Source organism: Styela clava, chromosome 12 (genome assembly GCF_964204865.1).
Source record: "Styela clava chromosome 12, kaStyClav1.hap1.2, whole genome shotgun sequence".
NCBI classification, from domain to species: domain Eukaryota; kingdom Metazoa; phylum Chordata; class Ascidiacea; order Stolidobranchia; family Styelidae; genus Styela; species Styela clava.
Genome location: NC_135261.1, coordinates 1836565 through 1848456, shown reverse-complemented (window position 1 = coordinate 1848456; position 11892 = coordinate 1836565). Strand labels below are relative to the sequence as shown.

The 11892-nt window shown below is 37.4% G+C and overlaps 1 protein-coding gene and 3 non-coding genes across 9 annotated transcripts in view; all 4 read left to right on the top strand.

The window, feature by feature from the left end:
- Positions 1-4239: 4239 nt before the first annotated feature.
- Positions 4240-4311, top strand: Trnae-uuc (transfer RNA glutamic acid (anticodon UUC)). The gene has a single exon. It is a non-coding gene; the product is annotated as a tRNA-Glu (tRNA).
- A 210-nt stretch (positions 4312-4521) lies between these two features.
- On the top strand, positions 4522-4593 carry Trnae-uuc (transfer RNA glutamic acid (anticodon UUC)). The gene has a single exon. It is a non-coding gene; the product is annotated as a tRNA-Glu (tRNA).
- Positions 4594-4818: 225 nt separating this feature from the next.
- On the top strand, positions 4819-4890 carry Trnae-uuc (transfer RNA glutamic acid (anticodon UUC)). The gene has a single exon. It is a non-coding gene; the product is annotated as a tRNA-Glu (tRNA).
- Positions 4891-10151: 5261 nt separating this feature from the next.
- LOC120330502 (DNA topoisomerase 2-alpha-like) overlaps positions 10152-11892 on the top strand; it is a 65089-nt gene continuing 63348 nt past the window's right edge. For all 6 annotated transcript variants that reach the window (XM_078118278.1, XM_078118277.1, XM_078118279.1 and 3 more), the window contains exons 1-2: positions 10152-10310; positions 11405-11548. In XM_078118278.1, coding sequence (XP_077974404.1) covers positions 10179-10310; positions 11405-11548 — 276 coding nt within the window. In that variant the 5' untranslated portion in view covers positions 10152-10178. The remainder of the gene's footprint in view (positions 10311-11404; positions 11549-11892) is intronic.

The window sequence follows — 11892 nt, the reverse complement described above, 5'->3', positions numbered from 1 at the left end:
CAGTGTCTGGTTGATTCGATATTCTCTATTTTAAGATTACCATATGTATTGAGCATTCACGACTACTCGTAACCAACTACTTACTCATGATGCGAAATTATATACTAGCGAGGGATAATATACACACCCGCCAATATTATCAAACCTGATTTAACTAATGGACGCCATAAAAACTACCTGGCATTACAAAAATTCTTCGTAAATACAATTCAGAATTATAGAAACTTGAGAAATACACTACACAACAAAACTTGTGACTTTTGACCCGGCTCAAATTTCACAAATCTACAATACCTTTTTACACAACAATGTAATCATATTACAATACACTATGAGCTGCCTTTACCTTCGCTACCTGAGTTGTAAGTCTTACCCAGACTTGTGCGACAACGTTTAACTTCTTCGCTTGAGAAACGTGTTCGTTTTTAGCCACGTCCAAGAACTATCTGCGGTAGATCTTATTATATACGTAAGAATTCATTGTCATCAAAATTTGCATCACAAAAACAAATAAAAATATCTTTATTCTATAATCTTAGATATATTATTACGATTTATCAAATAAAAAAGCTGGAATATTATATAAAATGATACAAACTCATGTATAAAGTAGACTTTGAACCCCAACAAACTTCATTTACAACGGATAAATGGCGTCTCGCTCGCGTCCGCCAATAACCTTATGTGTCGTCATAGTGCGCGTCTGGTGAAAGACAATCAGGTCAATGAACGCGAGTAAAAAACGAGAGAATCACGCCACCCGGTTCCGAAGGTTGAATCTCGTACGACCTTTGGTCTTTAAAATTATAGGCGCGGTGTTTCAAATTCCAAGCCCTTTGTTTAAAAACTGTTTTTAAGCAGATTTTTTTATTGTGGAAATAAAACGGCTTTTCAATCGTTTTCTGCGTGCCAAATATTTAACCTCTTTTGAAGTATTCGGTGATTCCATTACTCCTGTTTGTAGATTTAAACGTAGTAGGGTCGATGACCGATGTGCCACAGCTTTCAAAAAAAGAACTAAGCAAAGGCGTATCTCTGACATGGGCAAACTTACATAGCCCGCCTGTAGATGAACAAAATTATTGGACCCTGGTCCAAAAACCACCGATGACATAGCCTATAGCCAGCATGGTTTTATGAAATCTAATTTTACATAATGAATTTTTTAACACCATCGTATGCGAGATTTAGTATGGGTTCAAATATCCGTAAAACAGAAAAATTTCCATAAGTGCAATAGTATGCAGATGCAATTGTCTTGGGTTCAAATGTACGGGAACCGATTCTTCCGTGTGGCGTATTGTTACGTAATTTTTTATTCTAAGCGTTGGCTTCATTTTTTTTTATTGACGGGGGCTTTGTACAAATAATCCGATATTTTTCTCATTAACAACACAATTTGGCAGAATTCATGGTCTCATATCGTGTCCAATTGGCAACTTAATAACGGCAACTTCAGCCATAATATTTACGACACGTCTACCTCAGGGTCATGAAGGTTTACCACAAACGTTTGTTCCATTACCTTTATTAACCTTTCGTTTCCTGTATACATCAAATACCTATTTACTTGTTATACTTGGGATTTACTGGTTTACTTCTTTACTTGAAATAAGAAAGTAAGGCTTAAATATATGAACGCAAAAGTCGAAAGCCTTATTAGCTAAAATATATCAGCAAAATTTTGGGGTGGACTATCGGGCTCGTACGTCTCGATAATATAAAAAATAATCTATCGATTTTTCTCATCTATCAATAATGAAAATTGGTCATTGAATGGCGAAGTAATTGCGGCAACAGTTCATGTGCAAACGTTGTACTCAATAATGAAAGTAAACATAATAAATCAGGCACCCGTACATTTGAACCCACGACAATTGCACCTGCATACTATTGCCCCTATGAAATTTTTTTTGTTTTACGGACATTTGAATCCATACTAACCCTAACCCATGGGTTTTAGCACCCGGATATAGATTGAAACGTACGTGGGTTCAAATGTACTTCACCGAAAAATGAATGTGTCTATATCTGACATGGCCAGACTACGGTCCGCGGGCGAATCCGGTCCGTTGGGTGATTTAATCTGGCCCGCCTGGTGCTGCCACAACCAAACTTAAACCAAATTTCGATGTTTTAGCTTAAAATAGGGATTTGTTGAGATTGCAATTGAGTTTAGTTTTGGCGCGAGGCTCATTGTTTTCCACTTTTGCTTTTGTAACACTGTAAATATTGTTCATAAAATGTAACTTTTTACGGCCACTTACATGGCAAAATTTTGGGCCCTGGTCAAAAACCTTGGCCCCCCCTGCAGCCTATATTTAATGAATTTCAAATTCAGATATGTATGTGGGTGACTGTACATTTGAACCCATGCGTATATCCACGGGTTCAATCTATATGCGGGTGCTAAAACCCATGGGTTAGGGTTAGTATGGGTTTAACTATCCGTGAAACAAAAAAAATTCCATAGGTGCAATAGCATACAGGTGCAATTGTCATGGGTTCAAATGTACGTGGGTTCAAATGTAATGGAACCATGTATGTGGAATGGCTGCAGTTCGCTTTATTCATTTGAGTACGTTTCAAAAATTGGCGTGAAAAGCTAGTCGGCCAAAGGTCGGCAATCCTCGTCGTCGTTGTGTTAGTTTCCCAGAATTGTCGCAACAGTTTCCCGTTACTTTCCGGTGATAGACGCGAGAGACCTCGTTTAACTTTGGTACTTCAACCTCGTGAGTTTGCCCGATATTCACCCCGATGTCGTTCGAACCGATATAACCCCAGGTCAATGTCTTCTCTCTTCCATATTTGTCGTTGATGATGGCGCGGTGGGAACAAGTGGTGCGCGACCTTTACATGTAGTTTTCCCGCCCCCGCTCGTAATTTATAGAAATTGCAGTGGAATTTTCAAATTCCTTATTTATAGTTCACAATTTGTTCACATAGACACGTAAATGAATGTACTGTATCCCTACAGATAAGTTTTCTGGTCCGTTGTACAAAGTGGGTACTCTCGTAGCGTGGTACGTACGTTAGGGTTAGGCCATAATTATATTCCGATTTCCCTTAGTTTAGTTCTAATACGAGTTCGGGGACTGTCTGTGTTAGCCACATGAATATGCCCCCTACCCATACACCTCCGCCCCTTTACACAACTTGATGTAAAGTAGGCGAATTGCATTGGAATTCTTGACGTCTTTATTTAATGTTTACACTTTGTTCACATAGGCACGTCTATGAATGTACTGTATTCCAACAAATAAGTTTCAGACCTGTTGTATGTTTTTACCTATTCTTTAAATATCAGTGCTTATAGATGGCTTTGTTCGGAGCCCCGTTTAGAAATTGCAGTGCAATTTTTAGCGTTGCTTATTTACGGCTATTGCCTTGCCCTGAAAATTCAAATATTCAAATAATTCCCGACCCCGATAATTACTAATTTGTTATTTCAAAACGTGGCGGTGGTGTTTTTCTCAAATCTCACATTTTCGCATTAGTGCCGGGGAATTCTTGCAAAAGATCCATAAATTTCACTGTGTCATCACGAAGACGTTTTTGGGGCCTTTGTACCCAAAAAAAGTAGATAAACCATGCATAAAAATTCCAAGCCTTTCACGATACAAATTTTGTCTAAAAAAATTTCACGTAAATTCATTTTACCCACACCTGCCGACCTCTGGAATTTTGTTGTTGTTTTCCGTTTCAAATTTGGCGTCAACTGGGTTTCACTAGCACTGACCAAATGCTCGTATATTTCAGGATTTTGCCTGTTTTTTTTTTTCAGATTTACCACAGTGCTTCCTAACCAGTCAGTCGCGAAGTATTTCGAAATGTTACATAAACTTTTCGATTAGATCGGGAAATTGTGGTATTATCCTTATTAGAATTATGCGACATAATCAGATTTGATCTGAAAATATGCAAGATCAAGTTTCGCATTAATAGTAAATTACATAGGAAAGGATACATTGTTTCTTTTTCATATATCAACATCTCATTGGTGGTCGCACAGAGAAAAGGGCAACAACAAGAAATTAGTAAAGCGACATAGGTTCACTTTGTGCACAACAATAAATAATTTCAATGTTGGTACGACCAAAATCAATTGATTCGTGATAGACGCGAAGCCATCATTCGATACCATCGCACAAAACGAGACTAAAAACGAGAGAATTAGCTGAGCGAAAAAAAAGAAAACATCGGCTTTCGTATACCCTATATCGACCGTTATCTTATGTCTCCCAGTTGGTCTAGGGGTCAGGATTCCTGGCTTTCACCCAGGCGGCCCGGGTTCGATTCCCGGACTGGGAACATTTTTTTTGTTTTAGTTTTAAAATAATTTACCAAATATTACTAACATAAATAAACACACATTATTTTACCGAAGGTACAAAACTAAAAGACTGAAACTTACCTTCTCCGTTTCAATACCACATAATAAATGCGAAACACATTCGTTATGACGAAATATTAATTTTGAATGAACGTTTGTCATTTCAATTTCGAGATATCGCGAATGTCTCCCAGTTGGTCTAGGGGTCAGGATTCCTGGCTTTCACCCAGGCGGCCCGGGTTCGATTCCCGGACTGGGAACACGTTTTTGTTTTAGTTTTGAAATAATCTACCGAATATTACCAACATAAATAAACACACAGTAAAGCGTTTGTTTTCTATATTTTACCGATGGTACAAAACTAAAAGAATGAAATTTACGTTTTCCTTTTCAATACCACATAAATGCGAAACACATTCGTTATGACAAAAATATTAATTTTGAATGAACGTTTGTCATTTCAATTCCGAGATATCTCGAATGCCTCCCAGTTGGTCTAGGGGTCAGGATTCCTGGCTTTCACCCAGGCGGCCCGGGTTCGATTCCCGGACTGGGAACGCTTTTTCACTTTCTCGCATTAACATTTAAACTATTTATGGCCAAAAGAATTTATGTAATTGAGAAAACGATGAATCACTAGCACGTCTACGTTTACGGTGGTAGTAAACTGGATGATAAATACGTCGATCAGGCAATTTAACTTATCAAGCCAAATCACAAATACGTCTATAAAAAAGTTTGGGAGTTTTTATACCATCGGATGTAAAAATATAAACAAACGATAAAGTAATTACGTAATAATTAGGATGAGTTATTACGCTTGTGATCTATAATAAGCACCTTTGCGAGGTTTTGTGGGATTCCACATACAGTACTAAGGTCACGCGCACATCGGCCCGGTGCCTAGATATTCTAGTAAGTGAGTAGGTTTATTAGATTTTCCGTGGAATTTACACTGGAGTAAATTTAAAATAATAAACGGAAGATTATTCGGGCGTAAATACTTGGGATTGCAGTTTGAACATAGGCTGCAATTTCTATTATATATATACAAAAAATAAAGAGTAGTGTAGAAGAACACAACAAGCACGTCGCACAACAACTAGAATACAGAAGAAAATTGTTCAACAATTTTGCGCTGTTTAGAATCTTGCCCACATACTCAATGCGAAATTGCACATGGGCTCACTTTTCGTCTACGTGACGGACAACACATTAGCTCACAAGCCTACTTAGTAGGAGTTGGCCTTATAAACAAGGACAACGGAATTGTAGTTTGTTGTTTCTTGACATCGGAGACGATGAATTATACACAAAATACTTCGATAATCTCTCTCGGCAGTCGGGACCTTTGTACACTCAGTTATCTATTTACCCATTATATACGTAATAACAGCAAACATTTTCTAATTGTTTCGTCAACATTGCCGATTATCGTAATTTATTATGACGCTTAAATAACATTCATCGCGCCACTACGGTCGAAGTCCACGATTCTCTGTTGTCCCACGTGCTGCCCCATACAGTCATACGGGGTTCGCAAATGAACCTTTGTAACCCAAGAAAAATCATTCAACATAATCGCTCTCACCTGCGTGATTTTATAGCTTCGATGCTTCGCAGCGATTTTTATGGCTGCAATTAAGCTGTTTCCGATATTACTAAAATTTTACGCTCGCATTATGCAGAGGTATTTGTCTAATGGTTCCAATCCTGAAAACCATGCCACAGTCCCAGATATTGTCTTGAACTTACTCCCATATTAAATCTTAACCATCCAGAGTGCTTATGTTTCCAAATATAATTATTAATAACGGCCTTAATGGTGTTTTTTGACGGTTTTTCACTGTTTTTAAGCGTTTTAGCAGGGTTATTGGTGTTTTTTGACGGTTTTTCACTTTTTTTAAGCGTTTTAGCAGGGTTATTGGTGTTTTTTGACGGTTTTTCACTGTTTTTAAGCGTTTTAGCAGGGTTATTGGTGTTTTTCGACGGTTTTTCACTGTTTTTAAGCGTTTTAGCAGAGTTATTGGTGTTTTTTGACGGTTTTTCACTGTTTTTAAGCGTTTTAGCAGGGTTATTGGTGTTTTTTGACGGTTTTTCACTGTTTTTAAGCGTTTTAGCAGGGTTATTGGTGTTTTTTGACGGTTTTTCACTGTTTTTAAGCGTTTTAGCAGAGTTATTGGTGTTTTTTGACGGTTTTTCACTGTTTTTAAGCGTTTAATAAGACGTATGCCCGCGTACCTGACTTCTACTGGACCGCGATCACAAAAAATCATTCTAAACAATGTTCTCGAATAGCTCTCCTACGCTGACTGTACTCAGTCTGCTGTGTGTTGTTATGTTGCTGCCCATGGTTAACTTGCCGGTGCCTGGAATCTCTTTTTTTTTGTAACAATTTTGGATTTTGGACATTCATTTTTTTAGTTACATATATTTGTTCAACTTCTTTCTGTTTTACCTGTATCAAAGTTAGACTTTATCACGGGTGTCGCTGCTTGATAACCAACATTGCTACCATGTTTCCCCGAAAAAAGGCAGGGTCTTATTTCAATTTTTTTTCAAAAAATAACACTAGGGCTTATTTTGGGAGGTTTTCTGTCATTTTTATTTATCAAAGACAGAATTACAAAGTAGAGAATTACGAGATTTTCAGATATACAAAATAGGAAAACCGATATCCATTCACTTATAAATAACACGTTTTTATTTAAAAAAAAAAATGACTCGATCTTATTTTGAGAGGGGGGGGATGCTTATATTAAAAGTTCAGGCTAGGTCTTATTTTCTGGGAAATACGGTATTAGATTTTAGGTACTCCTGAAGTATGCGCACCAAGATGTCGCACAACCTGAACCCTAACCTGGTACACAACCAGAGTTCAGGTTGTGCGCCATCTTAGTGCGCATACTTCAGGAGGTCCGGATTTTATTATACTCTAATATCAAAGGGGCTAACCATTTTCAATATTTATTCACAGTGCACTGGTATACACAGTTTGCATAAAAACAAATAATTGGCTAACTATCCCCAAAACGCGACTTTGACTGGTAACCGGACGAGAGTCTGTGTTTCACCGTATGATTAAGCTGTCTCATCTACCTTCCCCTCCCCCGGGAAAAGTATGTAAAATCCTATCATATTGAAACAATCGCATGAAAACAAAATTCGCCATAAAAAAAGTTTGTGAATTGAACGATCGCGATGTGATTGCAGTTTACCTGAACAACACATCTTCTGAATATGAGCAGACAGCGCCACCTTGGGGATGTCAGAAAATCGAATTGTACTCGAATAATCTGAAATAATTGATCACAGACTTGTTCGATGTAAGTTTGTTTAAAACATGGTCAAAATACCATGCCTGAATGCAAACAGATTTTGGTAAGAGAGTTCAAGCATTTGTTGTAATTGTGTAGCAGACGCTACAACATGTCTATGATCGATGTTTTTTTCAACAGCAAATTTCATAGATTGAGGACGTCTCCAGGGTGTCTGAAATTCCAACTCTTTATTTCACGGGAATAAAAATAAATTTTGATTTCGTCCAGGGTGCCAAAACACGAATAAAGACTATTTGAAGAATGGCCTGGTGGCGCTTTTTTTTCGCAATTTTGAAATGTTAAAAATTTGAACTAAATGACAGGATCCAACTAATTAGTCAGAAAAATTTCAAAAGAAATAGCGTTCAAATACACCATTTTATCTTAATTTACTGAAAATATTAAAACGATTGATCCTCTAGTTTGGAAGAAATGGTAATTTTTTTATTCTATCAACGTCAACATAAAAACCACTATGACCAACAATGCATCAGCATGTTCAATATATCCATTTATATCTCTATATACGGTAGATAATACTTTCATCTCACTGCGAAGAAGAGAAATTTACTTTAAGTAAGAACAGTTTGATTAACTCTCGACTACGTATAGCCATTACAGAGTTTATCGGTCCGGAATAACCACGCCGCCTTGAAACATTGAACTCACCAAATTCCCAAAGCATTGCTTTCATGCGCCAAAGTGTCAGCTGACGTAAAAAATTGGGCTTAATTTAGGATGCCGTACAACAACAGTCATAGTCAAGTTTATTTTTTCCATTCAGTAAAAAAATATGAACATGCATTGTTCTGACGAATATTAGAATAATATTGAATACACATTTCACTGGGGAAGGGAAGCCGTGGGGAACCAGAGCTGGTTATCAAGCAGCGACACCCAAGGTTCAAATATATAATAAACATTAGCAAGTTTAAGCAACTTGATTGTTGAAGCACTGTTATTATTGATGAGCGAGGCTTTTAGTAGTTAAACCCTCTAATCGACAGGTAAACAACCAATATCGCTCAATATAAATTACGCACAACATAATTTCGGGTATGCTGAAAGACAAATTCATATGCAAGTTGAAATACACCTTGATATCATTACCAAGATCTAAATCTTGTCTTCTGAAGATATTCGAATTGACATACTCAAGAAAATACGCTGCTAGGCCCACGAAAAGGTTTCGCCATTTCATCCTAAATATTCTTCAAATCGACGCCTTCCACTCCTACAAGCCCGCCAAATGTGTAGGTTGCCAAGGTATATTTTATTTTATAAAAATTGCCTTTTTACTAGGGAGTATATGTTGCAAAAGAGGGCGTTTCAGAAGTATGTGTATCAACATAGAGGTAACTAATTTTGTACTTCTCCTTTACATCAAGTTGTGTAGGCTATAGGGACTGAAACCTATGGGCAGGGGTAGGTATATTCACTCATCTAACACAGACAGTCCCCGAAAATCCCCGGAAAATCGGAATAAAATTATGACCTAACCCTGACCTGGTACACATGCTAGGGGAGTACCCAAAAGAGTGTCCATATGTTGACTTATCAGTATTTTCAAGTCTCTCGCCAAAAGCGTGCCATGTGTCACAGTTTTTTTAATGATGTTGCTACTGTGTGCTGAATGAATCAGAAGACTCAGATTCCGGATTTGTTCATTATGAGGCAACTTCACACTTAAAACAGCATAAAACAGAGGACACAAAACAGAGGCGCGGCGGTGTGGCTCAACGGGCTAAGCGTTAGGAATACGCTCGCCACCGCACCTCTAACTACTCTGCGTGGGTTCGCAGGTTCGAATCCCATGCAGGGATGGTTATGTGCGAGAGGATTGCTGGACTCCTCGCCGTCGTTGGGTGGTTCACGTAACCGCTGGTCGGTTACGGCTTCCTCCACCACCAAGTCCATGCTTTCGAAAAAAAAAATACAGTAAATCTAATCCCATACCCGACTTGGAATGGTAACCGGACGAGAGGCCGTGGTTCGCCATATGGATAAGCCGTCTTATCGGCTTTCCTCTCCCCCGGGATAAATAGGTAAATCCTATCCTATCCTACAACAAAACGCAGCCAACCTCCAGCCCGTCGGCCGGAAAAGAGAGCGAATGACATACCGTAGTTTTTCTCTCACGTGGAGTGAGTGGACGGAATCCAAATTCGACAAAACAACATTGAATAAGAGTCATCATAACAGTCTATAAACAGAAAAATTTATATAGCCTACACACAATATAAACGCGAACGCTATGGTCCGATACATGGTATCATAATTTCAAAGTCCAAAGTCAATTTATTTACGTAAAAATAATGACTTCATCGTTTCCGCTGCGTCGTTCAGCTCACATGTTTCTAAAAAATTTGATTAATTTAAAAATAAAATAGTACTGTATTCCTTTTTATTACGTATATTTTCGCGCAAGTTACTCGATTGCGCCAACTGTTCAAAATTATCCGGTATTAAAACTCTCCTGCGCCGAGCTTCCATCTGGTGGTGAAAGTTTTGGCGCAAGTTGTCTCATGTTAGTTGCGCGCGTGTTCTGCTCTTTTCGTTCGAATTTTTTATTTTCGTTTTCTCGGAGCTTCTGTGGAGGAAATTCTGTAAACCCCAAAATGGATTCCGAGGAAGAATTTCAGAAAATGACTTTCAAGGTAGGATTTCATGTTTTTTCTTTGTGCTATGATTAATGTTATTTGTGACTTATCATACTGATTGTTTTTCACATAACGCAAAATCGTGGGCATTCTTTCATACCGTACTGTCATATGTCCAGTATTCTATTTTTGTATGTTTAATATTATATTAAATCAGTATACAGGTATATGGTACCGCTATCCAATTTGCAGTTTAGGAAGAATTTAAGCATTTGACACTTTGATATTTCATGTTTAGATAAAACTTATTTCAGTATTTTGACTTCCAACTCTATTTTCAGATTTTGAAAAACAGAAGAATATTAGTCCATTTTTATCTCGAATATTCATATCTTTCGCATTACCAAAATTTCTGAATTTGTTGTTGAATATGCTAAAATGCCTTGTGCAAATTTCGCTGTCAAACATGATCCATTTTAAAAAATATTTTATATTCCTGTTTTCCAGATAGACTGAATGATATTTCGAAAATTATTGACAAGTCTAGATTATTTTGTTTTCAGTATTTCAGTGATTGTGTTGTTTGTTGCTTTAAATCCTGAAATCAGTAAATGGCTGCCTGGCTATATTGTCTCGTTTCAGAGAATCCCATTTTACTGATGAACAGACACCCCTCCTTTCGTGGACGTCTGGACATTGTCATCCCTTAATATCGGTAAAAATACCGTAAAATGAAGTTGCTCAATAAACTAAAAAAAATTCGTTATTGTAATCAAAAAAAATAATTCGATTTATCTAAGAAAAAAACTGTTACTATTGCATTTGAGAATTTTCAGCAGAAAACTGCAATTTTTGTCACATGACGGCCGCGGTTAATTTAGATTATTATCGAGACAAGCATGGCGCGATATGACGCATCCGCTGTCGATCCCAATGCTCCTGGTTTATGGAGTATTCGTTTTATTGAACCAAATTACGGGACATTCTTTGAATATGAAAACTGTGCCCTAACAAGCAAGAAATCGAAAAAAGTTGTTTTTAATTTTTTATTCAAAATAATGCTTTCTGACGAGTCATGTCTCACACCCTCTTGTGGTCTCAGAATTATCCAAACCTGTTACCAATTTTAATCATCATTTCAATCCTTTCAGCCGATCATCAAAACACCGGATTCAAAAATCAACAAGGACAACAAACGTATGTCGGTTGAGAGAATCTATCAGAAGAAAACTCAACTTGAGCACATCTTGCTCCGCCCCGATACTTACATTGGCTCTATTGAAACAGTAACACAGGTATGAATTCTATGTTAGTATAAGCAACAAAATTAATAAACGAGAATATCGGTCGGAGACCGAAGACTTATTGATCGAAAGTTAGGGGACCCTCCAAAACAGAAACTGCGGTTTTGATTCATCCGCTCTTACTCCAGACCAGTGTTCACTATAAGCGCACTTTTTTGCGAAAATTGCGAAGCACTTTCGCAACTTTTTTTAGGGACTGCGAAATAGCACTTTTTTCCGATTTTGAAGAGAAATAGCACTTTTTTCCGATTTTGAATGGAATAAAAATTCAAAGTTAACAAATATTTTCGAGTATTAAGTTGACAAATAAGTAACATACTAGTACTTTTGTAACT